This window comes from Hemiscyllium ocellatum, chromosome 1, assembly GCF_020745735.1.
Source record: "Hemiscyllium ocellatum isolate sHemOce1 chromosome 1, sHemOce1.pat.X.cur, whole genome shotgun sequence".
NCBI classification, from domain to species: Eukaryota; Metazoa; Chordata; class Chondrichthyes; order Orectolobiformes; family Hemiscylliidae; genus Hemiscyllium; species Hemiscyllium ocellatum.
In genome coordinates this window covers 49,620,445-49,637,658 of record NC_083401.1, presented here as the reverse complement: position 1 = coordinate 49,637,658, position 17,214 = coordinate 49,620,445, and the positions used below count along the sequence as shown (strand labels likewise).

Genomic DNA, 17,214 nt, shown 5'->3' with positions numbered 1-17,214 from the left:
GTAGACAGTGGAGAATAATGATGTACAGCGTGATCAGGACCATCTGCCTTTGGAAGATTGAAAAGTTCAGTGGTTTAATCCAGATTACTGAAAGCCAACCATTTTCGCAAAAGCACTTTACTAGCTCTCTGCCTTTCAAGTAAAAGCCTGCAGGCTGACTGGTCCCCTGTTCATTATACATAGCTTCTATCTTAGCTTTGTATCTGATTGATTGTTTTATTAAAGAAACATGTCTTTTTTGTTGAAATCGATGGTGAGTGGACAGGTGAAGAATTTAGGACTTGGGGGTAGAGATGAAGAAAAGAAAGATGAAGGAGGCACTTCGGACCCTGCAGCTGCAGCAGGCATGACTAGAGAAGAATATGAAGAATACCAAAAGCAGATGGTGGAAGAAAAGTAAGTTTAACGAAAATATGGTTGGACCGAAGGGTCTGTTTCCATGTTGTATGAGTCTCAACTCTATAACTAAATTCATTAGAATTTTGTTCATGTCAAAGAAGTAAATTGCTGTAAATCAACACAAAGTAGTGGCAGCATTATATATAACCTACTGAGCTGTTTTACACCCACATTTTAACAATTCCATTTGACAGATTGCTGAAAAAAACAATCCTAGATGTTACCTTATTTACTGCGCATTAATGATATCAGGATGTGGATGATAATCATGCTAATAATCTCTATCATAGATTTGTGCTGCTAATTAGTTTTCAAACTGTTTCCAACAAAAACAACTAAAAGGCTGAAAACATTCTCAAGTATATATCAGCAAAGGTTTTGTTTTGATACTCAAATTTCTCTTGCCACCAAAAATTCATATTTGATGTGTTTGTGTAAAAAAAGTTAATAAGCACATTTTAAAAGGTGTTGTTCTTTTTATCATATATTTATAAATGTTTGTCAAATATATTCAATCAGAACAATTAGTTGACACATTTGTTTTGTTCATGTAATAGCTTTGAAGTTTGCTGAAATATCTTTTGTGCCTTTTTTCAGTCATTAAAAACAAATTGCAGGTGTATTAGGTAAGAACAGACTAAGAAGAACAATGAGGAATGCAAAAACGGGATTAAAGTATATTTGTGTAAAAGAACAAAGTATGGTGAATAAGATTGGTGAGCTACATGCATAAATAGCTCTGTAGAAAAATGATGTTATGGCAATAAAGAAAAAGTGAGGACTGGCTGGTTACAATTCAAAAATATAAAGTGTTCAGAAAAGAAAGAAAATAAAGTGAGAGATAGACTGGAAGGACTATCAGGGACAACATTAGTGTTATTTGGTTAATTAAATCAGTTAAAGCTGAGAAGCTGTTCAAATATTTTGGGTACTTGATAGGCTTCGAAATAATTTATTTTTATTCGTTGATGGGAAGTTGGTGCTGCTGACTGGATCACCATTTAATGCATGTCACTAGTTGTCCTTGAGATGTTGGTAATGAGCTGTTCTTTTGGACTGCTGCAGTCCAGTTGGCATAGGTACTTCCACAATGTAGTTACAGAAGGAGTTCCAGGAATTTAACCCAGCAACACTGAAAGAACAGCAATATATTTCCAAGTCAGGATAGTGAGTGGCTTGAAGGGGAACTTGCTAAAGATGATGTTGCTTTATATCTGGTTGCCCTTGACCTTCTAGATAATAGTGTTTGTGGCCCTGGAAGATGCTGTCTAAGGGGCCTTGGTTAATTTCTGCTGTGTATCTTATAAATGAAACATACTGCTGCCACTAAGCAGGGAGTGAATGTTTGTGGATATGCTGCCAACAAATGGACTGCATTAACCTCTGGATGGTGTCAAGCTTCTTGAGTGGTGTTGGACTTATCCAGGCAAATAGGGTGCATTCCATTACACTCCTGACTTATGCCTTGATGATGGTCCAATGTGGTAGACAAGCTTTGGGGAGTCAAGAGGTGAGTTACTCACTGTAGGATTCTTCGCCTTTGGCTTGCAGTTGTAGCCAAAGTATTTAAATGGCTAGTCCAGTTCAGTTTCTGGTCAATTGTAACTCCCAGGATGTTGATAGTGCAGGATTCAGTGATAATGGCGCCCTTGAATGTTAAAGGATGATTACATTTTCTCTTGCTGGAGATGTTGTTTGCCTGGCACATGGATGGGTGCAAATGTTACTTACCACTTGTCAATATGAACCTGAATATTGTCCAGTCTTTGCTGCAATTAGACATGGACTGCCTCAATAACTGAGGAGTTGCAAACAGTATTGAACATTGTGAAGCAACTGAGACTGATTGGACCTATGACACTGACTTGAGGCATTCCTGAAAAATACTAAGAGAGATGAAAAATTCACAGGGAAATCAAAGCGATTCATAAAAGTGGGGAGTGGTGATCCTGGACAAGGGGGATGGGGAGGGGGAAAATGTTGAAATTGATTTTATTATCCAAATCACAATTAAGATAATCTATTATTAAAGAATAGAAAGGGAAGAAGTAGCTGTAATTTTTTTTTATAAGAATCTCCTTAATTTAGAAATGAAGGATTGCTGGATCTGGTCTTGGAAAATGAGTTGGACTAAGTGCCGTTGGAGAGCATCTGGGTAAGAGTGATCATTATATCATAATGTTTAGATTATTAAGGGAGTAGAGTTAGGAATAATCCTATAAAGAACTTCTAAAGTTAGAGGGCTAACCGCAATACAAGAAGAAGGGATTTAGCTGGGACAAAATGGAACCAGGAGCTGACAGGAAAAACAGAAACAGCGGAATCAGAAGCTATCTAGCTGGAAGTAAGAAAGAATAAAGACATGATAACTGAATTGATCAGATAGGCCAATGGACTGAGGAGCGGCAGATGAAATTTAATTTCGATAAGTGTAAGCTGTTCCATTTTGGTAAGTCAGACCAAGGCTGGACTTACGCATTTAATGGTTGGGCCCTGGAGTGTTACCAAACAAAGACATACAAGGTGCTGTGCTTAATTCCTTGAAAATGGAGTTGATGAGGAAAGCATTTGGTATGCTTGCCTTCATTGGTCAGAACATTGAATAGAGCAGTTGCGATGTCATACAGGACATTGGTGAGGTGATTTTTAAAATACTGCCTCAAGAGTGTGGTGCTGAAAAATCACAACTGGTCAGGCAGCATCTGAGGAGCAGGTGAATCAACGTTTCAGGCATAAGCCCTTCACCAGGAAAGGTTCCGAAACGTCGATTCTCCTGTTCCTTGGAAGCTGCTTGACCTGCTGTGTTTTTCCAGCACCACACTCTTGACTCTGATCTCCAGCATTTGCAGTCTTCCTTTTCTAATACTACGTTCAATTCTGGATGCCTTCTATAGGAAGGATGTTGTTAAACCTAAGAGGATGCAGAAAAGATTTACAAGGATGTTGCTGGAGTTGGAGGGTTTGAGCATTTGGCAGAGACGGAATAGGCTGGGGCATTTTCAGTCCCTGGAACATCAAAGGCTGAGGGGCAACCTTATAGAGGTTTATAGAATCATGAGGGAGATGGATAGGATGAATAGTCAAGGTCTTTTTCCCAGCATGGGCGAGTCCAAAACTAGAGGGCATAAGTTTAAAGTGAGAGGAGATAGATTTAAAAAGGACCTGAGGGGAAGCCTCTCCATATAGAGGATGGTGAGTGTATTGAACGAGCTGCCAGAGGCAGTGGTGGTGGCTGATATATTTACATTTAAAGGGCATCAGGATGGATATCAGAATAGAAATGGGTTAGAGGGACATGGGCCAAAATCTGACAAATGGGACTAGGTCAGATTGGGATAATGATTGGCATGGATGAGTTGTACCGAAGGGTCTGTTTATGTGCTATGTGACTCGGTGGATTATCCAACTCCCTGTGTGTCTTTCAGTGTTTTTACTTCAGAGCTATACATTGGGCAGGAAACCATGTTGAAATTCTCCAGTTCTCTCTGAATGGCAGAGAGCAAAGGGGACTTTGGTTTTGACAATAGATGCACCTCCAACTGTGCAATACTACCTTGGTACTGCTTTGGAATGCAAGCCTTGATTTTATGCTTAATAACTTGAGCCCACAACCTTCTGACTCCATGGGCAGAGTGCTTCCCACTGATCCAGACAGCTGATAATTAGATTTTATATCCATGTGAGACTAGGCCAACAAAGTCTTGATCATTCCACTATAATGTGATGACACATAAAAGCAGGTAACATCTTATACATAAAATTATGAACATTGAAGAAGATTTATCTAAAAATATCTAAAGCCCAGCTGCTTGACATAAAATGTGATTCCAGCATTGTCTGGATATGCTAAGTAAATTTGTCCATGCTCAGTTTTTCTGCCTTGATCTGTTCCATCTGTTAATGTTGTTTCATAAAATTATTGCACATTTTTTTATATAAAAGTCTTTATTCTACAAAGAATAACCTGGCTTATTTGCAGTCTTGGGGCAGTGGGCAAATCCACTCCAGAATCCCCACTCTGCCAGGAAAATCCACTCACAGTGACAACCAATCAGGTAGAAGATTCCCTGCCCAATAACTGGAATGGAAGGAAAGAATGAGGAGTTCTCCCCTGTGATTGCTGATGGACTTATTAACACTGAACATGGGAGAGAATCGGTCTGTGATTGGAGGGGTGAGATGAATGGCACAGTCACTAATGGGAAGTAGTGGGGCTGGAAAGGTAGGTAAGGTTGTTGGTCAGGGAAGTGCAAATGTTAAGGAGGGATGCCCACAACTAAAGTTGGGGACCAAGGCTGTAGAATGACCCCCAGGGGCCTGGGAGCAATTCGGGGGATGAAAAATAAGGCAGAAGTCCTGTGGGCTTGGTGGGAGAATTGCACAGTCAGGGAATGAAAGCTGGAAAGAGGAATGATGTGCAAAAAGTGTGGAGAGGATCTTGAAATGTTAGAGTGGTCAGCAAACAGGGAACAGTTTGAAAGGGAAGAGCGAACCTGCAAAGAGGGAGAAAAAGGTTAAAACTTTTCCAGAAAGGAATACTCACCTAACTGGGAACATTAAAACTGAAGTAATCAGTTCCTCAAATTTGTGCAATTAATGAGGAGTCTTTAAATAAAGTAGCGAAAGTTTGAAAGCTGCTTTGTGGGGGACCAAATGTAATTAGTGCTATTGTAATGAGCAATTATATAATTTAATATTGACCTATTTAATTTCACAAATACTTGCATTTATGTGTTTTCCCATGTCAAAGCTTCTTGCATACTATGAATTACTTAAGGGATATTGGTGGTTTTAGATACAAACATGCTATAGCATAACTGACCTTAATTATCAGCAGAAAGCATGTTAGAGGTGATGGCTCACAAAAACAGAAGTTGCTGGAAAAACACAGCATCTGTGAAAAGAAAGCAGAGTTAAAACTTCAGGACCAGTGACCCTTCTTCAACTCTGTTTTTGGCCTGATTCCCAGCATCTGCAGTTTTATTTTTTGTTTAGAATGATGGCCTTTTGCATATAGCAGTATGTCATTGTATTAAATTTAAAAATATTTTTTGCTAAATTATGCTTATTATCTTGAGTCAATGTAAGTACAGTGGTGTCTAGAAAATTAATGTGTTCTTTGGTGCGCTGCGGATTTAAGTTTAGTGGAATTGTAATAATTGGGAATATTGATGAGTTCTTCAGACTTTGCTTCTGTGTGTGATTAAATCCCCCATAGTTCAACACAAATATTGAAGATATTGTCACGAAGTGACTGCATCACTTAATTAAGGATTTAATTAAACTGAAAGAGGTGCCCGTAAGGTGGTCCTCCTAAATCAAAATGTAGTTCTGGAGAAATGTCATGAGGATCCCTCAAAAATACACATTTGGAGTCCTGATTTCTCATGGTCTTTCTCATAGCCTAAGATGAATTGAAAAAAACTCTGTTCAATTCCCACAGTGAATATCATGATCAGTAAATCAGTAATTTAATTATTCACATTCACTCACAAACATAAAACAGACCAAACATAATTAAACAATAAATATAACTAAAGAGATTATCAATAATGCAACTCTTGGGCAGGCCAGCATAATGAAGGAGGAAGTGTTAGGTGTCTTAAAAAACATTAAGTTAAACAAGCCCCCGGGGTAGACGTGATCTATCCCAGGATATTGTGGGAAAGGCAAGGGAAGAAATAGCTGAGGCCTTAATTGATACCTTTGGCCTCAGGTGAGAGAACTGGGAAATGGCCAATGTTGTTCCTTTGTTTAAGAAAAGAAACAGAGATAATCCAAATAGTCACAGGCCTGTGACCCTGATGTCAGTAATGGGAAAGCTGTTGGAAAAGATCCTGAATGACAGAATTTATTCACATTTGGAAGTGATTAAACTTGTTAGTGGATTTGATTTAAATTTGATTTGATTTATTGTTGTCACATGTACCTAAGTATAATGAAAAGTATTGTTTTGCAAGCAGTATAAGCAAATCATAGCAAACAAGGACATACAGATCATGGGGTGTTTGGACAGAGCTAGGCATACAAGGTCACAGCTGCATCGGAGGTGTGCAAGGCAAGATCAACATTAGATTTAAAATTGGACAGGTCCATTCAGCACTCTAATAAGAACAGAGAAGAAGCTGTTCTTGAACCTTGTTAGCATGTGTGTTCAAGCGTCTGTATCTTCTACCTGATGGAAGAGGTTGGAAGAGAGTATTATCGGGGTGGGTAGGGTCTTTGATGATGTTGACAGCCTCTTTGTGGTAACAAGAGGTATAGATGTAGTCTATGGATGAGAGATTAGTTTTTGTGATGGTCTGGGCTGTACACACAACTTTCTGTAATTTCTTACAGTCCTGGTTGCCATACCAAGTGGTTTTGCATCCAGATAGAATGCTTTCTATTGTGCATCTGTACAAGTTGGTCAGGGTCCTTATGGACATGTTGAATTGCTGAGCCGTCTCAGGAAGAAGAGGCATTGTTATGCCTTCTTGACTATCACATCAATGTGGGAGGTCCAAGACAGATTGTTGGTTATTGTCACTCCTAGGAACTTAACACTCTTGACACTCTCCATCTCAGCTCCAATGATGTAGGTAGGGGCACGTCCTCCTCCTTTCTTCCTGAAGTCAGTGATCAGTTCTTTAGTCTCACCAATTTAATTGAGTTTTTTGAGGAGGTGATAAGGATGTTTGATGTGTGAATGGCAGTGGATGTTATCTGTATGAACTTTTGTAAAGCATTTGATAGGGTATGTCATGACAAGCTGCTACAAACAGTCGGGTCTTATGGGATCTAAGACAAGTTGACGAGATGGATATGCAACTGGCTTGATCATAGGAGACAGAGTAGTGGTGGAAGGTGCTTTTCCAAATGGTGATCTGTAACTAGTGGTATTCCACAGGGATCAGGTCCTGGGACCTTTGTAATATAGGTATAAATGATCTGGAAAAAACTGGAAGTGGTCTAATTAGTAATTTTGCAGAAGACACAAAATTAGCGGTGTTGCAGATAGTGAGGAAGATTGTTAAAGGATGTAGTGGGATACGGATAAATGGCAGATGGAGTTTAATCCATACAAAAGTAAGGTGATGCATTTTGTAAGATCAAATTCAGGTGTGAATTATACAATAAACCACAAAACCCTTGGGAGCATTGACATACAGAGGGATCTGGGCGTACAGGTTCACAGATCCCTGAAAGTGGAAACTCAGGTGGATAAAGTGATCAAGAAGGCATACAGCAGACTTGCCTTCATTGGCTGGTGCATCGAATATATAAGTTGGCAAGTTATGTTACAGCTATACAAAACTTAATTAGACTACATTTGGATTATTGCATGCAGTTCTGGTCAACAGACAACCAGAAGGACATGGATATTTTGGAGATGGTATAGAGAAAGTTTATCAGGATTTTGCCTGGTCTTGAGGTGGGGGGGGTGGGGACCTGATAGAGGTCGACAAAATTATGACAGGCAGAAATATGGTGGATATCCAGAGGCGTTTTCTAGAGGGTGGAAACGTCAACTACAAGAGGGCTCAAGGTAAGAGGAGAAAAGTTTAGGGGAGAGGTGTAGGGAAAAATTTTCACACAGAGGGTGGTGGGTGCCTGGAACGCACTGTCAGTGGAGGTGTAGACGCCTGCAAGTAACCAGTGTTTAACACATGTCTTGATAGACATATTAATTGGAGGTGAACAGAGTTAAAGAAACTGCACATGAGCAATAAGTAGTGGGTTTAAACAAGGACTAGGAATCAGCGCAGTCTTGGTGGGCCAAAGGGCATGTTCCTGTGCTGTATTAAATTGTATTTCTTTTTTAAAAATGTATCGTATTATTTTCTAATACTCTAATCTTCTGTTTGCTGAATGAATTTGATTATAAGGTCTCATAATAAACTTTAACTCATATCGGCTTCACTTTGCATTGGTTTTGTTGTGAAAATTTTAATTTCACTACAGTGTGATTCCGGAAATAAGCTTGTAATCCTGATACCATATAAGTAGAGGGGAAAAAAGCATACTTCAAATGAGAAACCTACTTTCAAAGTCCACTCCAAAAAAGGGTCAATGTAATCTTGGCTAAAGAAACAGGGAGAGGATCTTTTTATGATTTGATGTGACATTTCACAAACAGTCATTTATAGCTTTTCAGTATTGCAGGTTCCATGTTATCTTAAAAGATGCTTTAAAGGAATAACAACTTCTAGTAGTATTGCAATTGAAATAATGATCCACTTATACTTGTTTCAATTTAGTACACTGTATTCACTATTCATATTGTGGTCTTCCTTATTCGATTTGATTTTGATTTGATCTGATTTATTGAAGCCACATGTACCTTAGTACGGCGAAAAGCTGTTTTGCGAGCAGTATTGGCAGTATACAGCAAACAAGAACATACAGATCACAGAGTGCTCAGACAGAGCGAGGCACACAGGTTACAGCTGCACAGGAGGTTCATAAAGCAAGATCAGCATTAGCAAGATCAACATTATTTGAAGTTAGAGAGGCTCATTCAGCAGTCCCATAACAGCAGGGGAGAAGCTGTTCTTGAACCAGTTGGTGTGTGTGTTGAATGTTCTGTATCTTCTAAGTGATAGAAGAGGTTTGAAGAGAGCATTATCGGGGTAGGAGTGGTCTTTGATGATGTTGACAGCTTTGCGACGCTAACAAGATGTGTAAATGGAGTCCATGGATGGGAGATTGGCTTCCGTGATGGTCTGGCTGCGCACACAGCTTTCCGTAGTTTCTTATGGTCCTGGGCCGAGCAGTTGCCATTCCATGCCACTAAGCACTTGATAGAATGCATTCTGTGGTGCATCTGTAGAAGTTGAAGAGAGTCCTTATGGACATGCTGAATTTCCTAAGCCGCTTGAGAAAGAAGAGGCGTTGTGCCTTCTTGACTGTTGCATCTATGTGTGGGAGATCCAGGACAGATTATGGTTACCATCACTCCTCGGAACTTGATGCTCTTGACCCTCTCCAGCTCAGCCCCATTGATGTTGATAGGGGTGTGTTATCCTCCTTTCTTCTTGAAGTTAGTGATTAGTTTTGTAGTTTTGCTGACATTGAGATAGAGATTCTTATCATTGCACTACAACACCAAGCACTCTATCTCCTTCCTTTATTCGACTCATCATTGTTTGACATCCAGCTCAACATGGTGGTGTTATCTGCAAACTTGTAGATGACATTTGCACAGAATTTAGCTGCACAGTTGTGGATGTACAGGGAGTATGGTAGGGGGCTGAGAACACATCATTGTAGGGCATCAGTGTTGAGGATTATGGAAAGATCAAATACAGGCTGATTGACTGCATTGTAGAATACCTCCACTCAATCCAAAAAACATAATCAATACTTCCTGTCACTTTGGCACGTCAATTCTTCACCTTGTTCCCACACTAGCTGGCTGAGGCCTGAAAAACCAGTTTTCCAATGAAGAATCAGAGAAGAGTACCTCATCTTTTGACTTGCCAATCCATTGCATTTTGAATGATGAGTTCAACAATTTTAGATCATAGCCTCTGCCTTCATTTTCATTCATGAGTTTTTTTTTCAAAATTCTGGTTTCTTTCTTTACATTCATGTGTTATGGATTAGGCCAGACCACTCAAAACATTCTTAAGTAGGCAGCCCCAGATAATAGATTTGCAATTTATTTTGGTAAGTGTACAGTGAAAATTACCCGGAGTAAGTTAGCTAGGTTGACTACTAGATTTTAAAACAGACAAAAGGTTGTTCACAAAATTACGCAATGAAACACAAAGAACAGAATAAGGAACCCCTACAGAACTCAGCCTATCTAACTAGACTTAATTATATACACAACAGTCCCTTTAAAAACCAGTATAAATGGAACACATGCTTACAGGTTGAAGTTGAAGGGCAGAAAGAGAGTTTCCACACAGCTCCCTGTTGAACTTCCAACCAGTTCAAGACTCAACTAAAACTGTTCAGCTTAGCTAAAGAGTTGACCACTTCTCTTTCATTATACAGGTCACTTCTAATACATGACCACTTTGGCCTGAAGTCTCATATGTTTACATATAAACAAAGGGGGTCTCAAAATTCTTTCCATCTGTTCCACTAGCGAATTTATCTGCTATCACTGTTCCTCTTTCCCCCTTCTTCCTCCCACTTGTATTGCTGATCCATCCATGGCTCCACTAACCTGGCCAAGGTGGCACTCCTCTAAGGAACCAACAGCCTTACTGTATCCATGTTAAAAAACCAATAAGTGAGCAGCACCACAAGGTGATTTCCACACCACTTGCCTCTTCTTGCACTACCTGATGTTTTTTTTCCCTTCTGCCTCCATCCTTCCAGCAACCTGAAACCCAGACCTCATGTTTCTCTACTTGCTGCACACATGACTGTCCCACAACATGCAACACAATACAGAGGTCATTCAATAAGACTACACCATGCCTTAACTCTACGTCACCTGTGTTAATTTTATATTACTTGGTCCTAACTTACTTAGCTTCACAGTTATTTATGAGTTACTATCTAGTTTAGATTCCTGCTAAGTAATGGGTAACAATTAAACCAAACACTTTCATCTGATTGACAGATAGCTGCCATTTCCAAGCAGTTCTCTGTTTAACAATGCGACCTAACTTACTGGAAGATTGTTAATTCCATGTCAGGGCCTGACTCTTAATATAAATTTAAAGATGAACAAGACTTACCAGAATTTATCACTTGAGCCTACTTCTCTACTCCCTCTGTCTATATCTCACTCAGCTGTGGTCTCCTAACCATTTCCCCTTACTGTGCCTGTCATTTAGAAAAGTGTTCAGAGTTATAATGCAGAATACTAACAATTTAATGGCTGTTATTACAGTAAATCTGGGCTAAATAATTAGTAGTTTATGGATAGATTCTGAAAAACATTTTAAGAAATCAGGGATTGACAAACACTAGGCTTAGTAGAGAAAAAAACTTTAAGCGGTTTACAAAAAGGATTAGCGATGCATCAAGGGTAACAGAGATCAGATTTTTTTTATATAGATTATCTACAGTATGGAAACAGGCCCTTTGGCCCAACAAGTCCACACTGACCCTCCTAAGAGTAACCCACCCACTTCTCTATGACTAATGCACCTAGCAACTGTGGACAATTTAGCATGGCCAATTCACCAGACCTGCACATTTTTGGAATGTGGGAGGAAACCGGAGCACCTGCAGGAAACCCATGCAGACACAGGGAGAATGTGCAAACTCCACACAGACAGTCACCTGAAGTGGGAATTGAACCTGGGTCCCTGGCGCTGTGAGGCAGCAGTGCTAACCACTGAGCCACCGTGCCACCCCAAATTCTAAATTATGTTTGCAGCAAAGACTCTGTGAGTACGGTAAATAAAATATTAAAATGCCAGTCTATCTGACCAAGTCTGCTGAAGAACATAGATGTGAATTATTAAAGAGCAAAATAATTCTTATATTCTACACTCTGCATTCAGATATTTGGGGAAATAATATCCATAGAGTTTCTTCAAATTTTATGCCTGAGTTCATGAAAATTCTGAAGGAATAATGAGGGGAATACTTATGATGTTTCTCTAGAACCTTTGTGCATTTTTGTGTCAAGGTGTCTCTCTCTCTCTCACACACACACGCACACATGCGCGCACACACACACTCATAGAACCAGACGGTAAAGAAGAGATCTTTGAGCCCATCAAGGCCACTTCTGGAATACTGTGTCCAGTTCGAGTCACCCAGTTATTTGAAAGATGTTACTAAGCAGGAGAGGGTTCAGAAGAGATTTACCAGGATGTTGCCAGATATAGAAGGTTTGAGTTATAAAAAAAAAGGTGGATAGGCTGGCATATTTTTCAAGATTAGACTGGTGCTGGAAAAGCACAGCAGGTCAGGCAGCATCCAAGGAGCAAGAAAATCGACGTTTTGAACAAAAACCCTAACAGATGCCCTCTTGTGAGTGACTCTTCTCAATTATATTGAGAAATTAGGGTTAATGCAAACAGATTAATTTCAATCCAGGAATAATGTAAATCTCGGCTACAACTTGGGAGTACTTGCAGAATTCGAGGACTGCAATGTATCTAGGCTAGCTATGTGTAAGGACTCCTGATAATGAATTAGCAGCTAGTTTTCACTATGCCTGATATTCTTTCACTAAAGTTCACAAGACAAGATCTTTTTGTGACTCATTGTTGCACTTACATCAGTGTAAATGAAAAGCAGAAAAGTGGCAATATTTTCCACACAAATAGAAAATATTCGGCATAGTGTATAATAGACTGCCAGTTCATTCTAAGCCTACTTTGTAATTTACTGATTTCACTAGCCTCTACCTGTCATAGACAATTGAATTTTGTGGTCAATCCATTCAGTATCCTTGCACTCAAGCACAGACATTAAATGAGCTTTACCAGTTGAAGTTCATTTCAGCCAACACAGAACACATTCCTAGTGCTTGTGTGAATCAGACAAGTAATTGTGTATCTCCTCAACTAATCAGATGGAAGTATTGGTCCAACAGTCACCCACAGTGGTGCCAGTCAGCACCATCTATAAAATGCACTGCAGCAATCCCCAAATTTCCTTTGACTGTACCTTTCAAATACATGACCTCTATCACTTAGAACAACAAGGGTAGTGGAGACATGTGAGCCCTCCAACTACAAATTCCCCTCAAAGGCATACAGTATCCTGAATTTGAAGTATATCATCATTCCTTTACTGCCAATGGGCAAAAACCTTCTAAACAGCACTGTTTCAGCAGCCATTTTAGAAGGGAGAATCACTACCACCATTCTCAAGAGCAATCTGCAATGGGAAACAAATACTGATCTTGAGGTGCTTACATTGGCAACCTGTGTAACTTAACTGAACAGTTCACTGACCAACAGAAAAAAATAAGAATTGTTGGAGAAACTCAGCAAGTCTGGCAGCACCTGCGGAGAGAGAAACAGAATTAACGTTTTGAATCTGATATGACTCTTATTCAGAACATTGGGTTGAAAACAGAGTTAGCAAGTTGATTCTGATTGGTTGAGGCTTCACCATGGAGAATGCATCAGAGAAGTGTTGACCCCAAGTTTCCGTTTAAATTTAGAAAATGCAATTCCTGGACATGTTCCTTTTTTCTTTTAGGGGAGTTTATGCAGCTTCTAGCACATCTAAGTGAATCATGTTGCAAGAACAGCTGACAACCTTAATAGCTAGTGTAATTCTTAGCTTAATCATGATTGATCAGCAAGTGCTATTGCAATCATGCAATCATAATCAGCATTAGGCATTACATTGAGTTTGGTCGGTCTTAAGTCTATTATGAAGAAATTAAGGGGTGTGCTGTTGATACTATCCACCAGTTTTTCAGGCAATACACTGGCATTAGTATTTATATCAGTAACTTGTGCGGTAGACAGAACCTCTTTTTGGCTTGAGAGTGAGATCCACTTTATGGAAAATATCATTGTTACTATATAGAAGCAAAGTGAAATGGTTAACTTCACTGAACACTCACATTATTGAGATACCTCACACTTTCAGGATAATTTGAGATAGACTGGATAATTTTTCAGTTCCAAAGGTGGCAACTTTAGGCGCACTCGTGTGTTTTGAATCCTTTTGGTAGCATTATCACGCAGGTCAGCTTTGAAAAATCCTAATTCAACCAAACACCTTAAATGTGATTTATAAAAGTGAAATTGCATTTGAGGATTTTAAAACAATTCTTTGAGGAGATATTGAGCAGGGTGGATGAAGGGAGCCCAGTAGTTGTAGTTCATTTGGATTTCCAAAAGATGTAATATAAAATATTACTACACAAAATAAAATATCAGGATATTGAGAATAATATACTAATGTGGGCAGAGGATAAATTGACTGATGAGTGCAAGTCAAAAAGCCTCATTCAAATATCTTTTTCAATAATTCACAAGCTCTATACAACCAAATTATGATTTGATCTACTATCTGTAAATTTTACGTCATCCAAAACTATGTTGTATGCGTTCAAATTCACACCAGGTCTATCTGTCTATCACAGGAAACTGTGAGTTAAGACAAACAGGTCATTTTCAGATTGATAAAGTGAGTGACAAAGTTGAATGTCACATGAATCCAAGCTGGAGCCTCAACTCCTTATATTCACACCATGGATGGAAATCTGAGAAATGGCTCACAAATGTCAGACAATGGCAATCTCCAGCAAAAGAAATTCTAAACATCAGCCTTTATTGGCATTGCCATCACTGAATGCCCCCAGTATCAATATCTTGGGATTACTATTGACTAGAAATTGAATGGGGCTAGCAATATATATGCAGTGGCTGCAACAACAGGTCATAGGGTGGGAATTCTGTGAGTAAGCCACCTCTTGCCTCCCCATCTACAAGGTAGAAGTCAGGAGCATGAGTGAATATTCTGAAAATGCTGAAATTCAACAAGATCCAAGAAGCGCAGCAGTATCAAGGACAAAGCAGTCTGTTTGATTGACCCTCTATAACATTCTCTATCATTGCCATGGACATAAAATGCAGCAGTGTGTTCCATCAACAAGATAAACTGCAATAACACACCAATGCTCCTTCACCAGCTTTTTCCAAACCAGGAACCATTACCATTTAGAAGGACAAAGACAGTAGATGCATAGGAATGCCACAGCCTGCAAGTTCCCCTCCAAGCCACACATCATCCTGACTTGAAACTATACCATAGTTCCTTCAATGTTGTTGGGTCAAAATCATGGAATTCCCTTCCTACCAGCACCCCCAAGAACTGCAGGTCATTTGAGAAAGCAGCTCACCACTATCTTCTCCAGAGCAATGAAGGAATAGGCAATAAATTCTGGCTTAGCCTGTGATGCCCATATCTAATGAATAAATCTAAAGAAGACAGTCTAAATTGTAACCAGATTTGCAAATTGACAAACAAGTAGTTAAGACAGCAAATTTTGACCAGGACACAAAGCACCTACAAAAATTGTTGATAGATTAAGTGAGTGGGCAAAGGTTTTCAGATGGAGAGTGTAGTGTGGCAAAATATGTGGGTATATACTTGGGTGGAAAAAAAGGAGAATTATTTAAATGGGAACAATAAACATAACACTGTAATATAGAGGGAATTGGATGCCCTCAGAAATAAATCACAAAATTTGGCATTAAGATACTGCAAATAATTTGAACGGCAAATGAATTTTTGGTCTTTATTGCAAAAAAGGTAGAATATAAAAGTATATGAGTCCTGTCAGAGTCACGGAGTCACACAGCATGGAAACAGACCTTTCAGCCCAACTCATCCATACCATGCAGAAAAGATTTACAAGGATGTTGTCGAGTTTGTAGAGTGTGAGTTAAAGGGAGAGGCTGGATAGGCTGGGGTATTTTTCCCTCGAGCTGAAGGGTGGCCATATAAGAATCATGAGAAGCGTGATAGGGTGAATAACCAAGATGTATTTCCTGGTGTGATGGAGTCCAAAACTAAATCGCATGGGTTTAAGGTGAGATGGGAAAGATTTACAAAGGACCTGAGGGTTAATATTTTCATTCAGAGGGTGGTGCTTGTATAGAACGAGCTGCCAAAGGAAGTGGTGGAGGCTAGCACAATTACAACATTTAAAACTCATCTGAATAGGAAGGGTTGATAAAGATATGGGCCAAATGCTAGCAAATAGGACCAGATCAGATTGGGATGTCTGCTGATGTGGATGAGTTGGACAGAAGAGTCTGTTTCCATGCTGTTTGACTGTATGATTATATTACTCTATAACTACTATAACTACTACCCCACTTGCCTGCATTTGGACCATTTCCCTCTAAACCTTTCCTATCCATGGAACTGTCCAAATGCCTTTTAAATGTTGTAATTGTACCCACCTCTACCATTTCCTCTGGTAGCTTGTTCCATGTATGCACCATCCACTGTGTGAAAAAGTTGCCCCTCAGGTCCCTTTTAAATCTTTCCTCTCTCACCTATGCCTTTTAGTTTTGAACTCCTCTACCCTGGGGAAAAGATCTTGGCTATTCAGCTTATGTGCATCCCTCATCACTTATCAACCTCTATGAGTTTTACAGCTTCCTATGCTGCAAGGAAAACAGTCCCAGCTTATTCAGCCCACCATTACAACTCGAATAGGGAAAGAGACCCTTTGGTCCAACCTGTCCATGCTGACCAGATATCCCAATCTAATCTAATCCCATTTGCCAGCACTTGGCCCATATCCCTCCAAACCCTTCCTATTCATATACCCATCCATATTTTGCAATGTTGCAATGTTTAAATGTTGCAATTGTACCAGCCTCCACCACTTCCTCTGGCAGCTCATTCCATACATGCATCACCTTCTGCATGGAAAAGTTGCCCTTTAGGTCCCTTTTATATCTTTCCCCTCTCATCCTAAACCTATGCCCTCTAGTTCTGGACTTCCTCACCCTAGGGAAAAGACTTTGTCTACTTATCCTATCATGCCCCTCGTGATTTTATAAACCTCTATAAGGTTTTACCTCAGCCTCCTATGCTCCAGGGAAAACATCCCCAGCTTATTCAGCCTCTCTCTATAGCTCAAATCCTCAACCAAACATTCTTGTAAATCATTCTTGCACCCTTTACAGTTTAATAAAATCCTTCCTATCACAGGTCGACCAGAATTGCACAAAGTACAATATAGCCTTACCAATGTCTTGTACAGCTACAACATAACATCCCAACTCCTCTACTCAATATTCTACCTGATGAAGGAAAACGTGCCAAATGCCTTCTCCACTTTCATGTCACCACTTTAAATGAACTATGTGCCTGCAATTCTCAATCTTTCTGTTTGACTACAGTCCCTAAGGCTCTACCATTTACTGAGTA

At 39.6% G+C, this 17,214-nt stretch overlaps 1 protein-coding gene across 1 annotated transcript in view; it reads left to right on the top strand.

The window, feature by feature from the left end:
• Positions 1–229: 229 nt before the first annotated feature.
• Positions 230–17,214, top strand: part of cplx4a (complexin 4a) — a 41,741-nt gene continuing 24,756 nt past the window's right edge. Inside the window, exon 1 of the mRNA XM_060853559.1 lies at positions 230–396. Coding sequence (XP_060709542.1) covers positions 230–396 — 167 coding nt within the window. The remainder of the gene's footprint in view (positions 397–17,214) is intronic.